General features: G+C 46.9%; 1 protein-coding gene across 1 annotated transcript; it reads left to right on the top strand.

The window, feature by feature from the left end:
• The first annotated feature begins 402 nt into the window (after positions 1–402).
• On the top strand, positions 403–1,695 carry LOC121538861 (protein FAM221A-like). The gene has a single exon (XM_041847037.1). It carries the CDS (start codon positions 596–598, stop codon positions 1,559–1,561), a length of 966 nt encoding a protein of 321 aa, XP_041702971.1. The 5' UTR covers positions 403–595; the 3' UTR covers positions 1,562–1,695.
• Positions 1,696–1,898: the final 203 nt, after the last annotated feature.

Raw genomic sequence — 1,898 nt, 5'->3', positions numbered from 1 at the left:
ACCTCCATGCAAAAATTCAAAACACCACCTGTTTGAGAAGAAAGATTTTGGGACAAGGTATCCCTCTCGCTTCGCCTCTTCCTCTCTGGCATAAAGAAACATGTGGGCGTGGAGGTCCAGTTTGCTCATTCATCCTCGTGGCTATGTAGAAAGAAAATAACACAAAATAACTTTAAAACATTATTTTTCTTTGCTGATTGTAATAGTTTTGGAAAGGAATGAATGGATGGCATATGACCCACTGAAAGAATAAGCCAAGGACAAGGTACCCGCCCACCAGCCCAAAGCAAGGGAGGGAGAAATGAAAGGGGATAAGTGAGTGTAGTGTTAGATGGTAGGGTATATTTTATTATTTTTATTCAAGCAAAGTATAAGGGAGTTGTACTCCAGTCTAGTAGGTGGCGGTAATGCAACATTTATTGGATGCCAACCGCCGTTAAACCTCATCGAAGAAGAAGGAAAGGGGAGAAAGGTGCCGATCGCTTAGCAACGTGGACGCCTGGTGCTGAACCGGATACTAGCACAGGACTTCAGTCGAGGAGCTGAGGGATTTTACAAATTCGTCTAGCTAAAACAGTATCTCAGAACTTGAGTGATGGAGAGGATATGTCTTGACAAGACTGCATCTAAGGCAGTGGACGACTATCTGGAGTACAGGAGGATCGTGGGTGAAGACGATGGCGGCAGACTATTCTCCCCAGAGGAATATGAAAAGTATAAGAGAACAGAGTTGCCCCAGAGACTACACAACAGGCTGTATGTGAGCTTTGGAGTGCCAGGGGGAATAGACTGTAAACTCATCGGCCCAGAGACACCTTGCTTCTGCACACACAGGTACAAACAGCATCAGACAGACTTTGAGGAGGTTCCTTTGGAGCGTCCGATTGCGCTACCATGCCGGGTTCGAGGGTGTCGGTGTTTGGCCTTCCAGTACGTGCACCTGAATGGGTCGCAGCCCGTACGCTGCAGGTGCAAGCACTCTGCCTACGACCACAGTGAGACCACAGAACACCTGTGTGGGAAATGCTCATCCTGCTCTGGGTTCCGGAGCCCCTTCAGCTGTGGGTGTGGCCAGCCTAGCTCCGCCCACCAGACACTAGTGGAGACGAAGGCAGAACGGGAGTCCCGGGGTCGGCCGGTGGGCAGAGATGTTCCGTACGCAGCCATGGGGGGTCTGACAGGGTTCAGCTCCCTGGCTGATGGGTACCTGAGACTGGATGATAGCGGGGCAGGTGCCCCTCCCCTGTCTGTTCTGTCATCTCAACAGGAGCATGTGTTTGAGAAAGCCTATGGACCAGCAGCAGCCTCAGGACCTACAGAGGAGAGCTCAGTGACGTCCGTGACCAGGGCTCTGTCTGACCTCGGCACCAGAGAGGAAGAAGACATGGCGTACTTCGAGAGACGCTACCAGGAGAGGGCTGAGAAAATGGCTGCCAAACAGAAGGCATCATCATCAAGAGGAAGACCATCCACCAAACCAACCACCTCCCTATCCAGTATGCAACCTACCAAACAGCCTACCAAATCATTTACCAAACTGGAGAAGAGGACGAACAGTTAGCTAACACACAAACAGACTTAGTTTAATACAGTATTCCATTCCACACAGATAATGATATAATTGCACTATGGATAATAGATAATCAAACATTATCTACTATGTGATGTTTCCAAGTTCAATTGACAATAAATGTTCAAAGCCAAAAAAAAAACAATAATAATAATAATAAAGACTCTATATTGCATGACGCTGTACTTAATTTAAAGTCAGACCCCTTTGGTCATTTATAACACATACATACAGTACCAGTCAAAAGTTTGGACACCCCTACTCATTCCAGGGTTTTTCTTTATTTTTACTATTTTCTACATTGTAGAATAATAGTGAAGACATCAAA

The sequence above is a fragment of the Coregonus clupeaformis genome, chromosome 25 (assembly GCF_020615455.1).
Source record: "Coregonus clupeaformis isolate EN_2021a chromosome 25, ASM2061545v1, whole genome shotgun sequence".
Taxonomy (NCBI): Eukaryota; Metazoa; Chordata; class Actinopteri; order Salmoniformes; family Salmonidae; genus Coregonus; species Coregonus clupeaformis.
The sequence above is the reverse complement of the archived record's forward strand: the minus strand, read 5'-3'. Positions and strand labels throughout refer to the sequence as shown.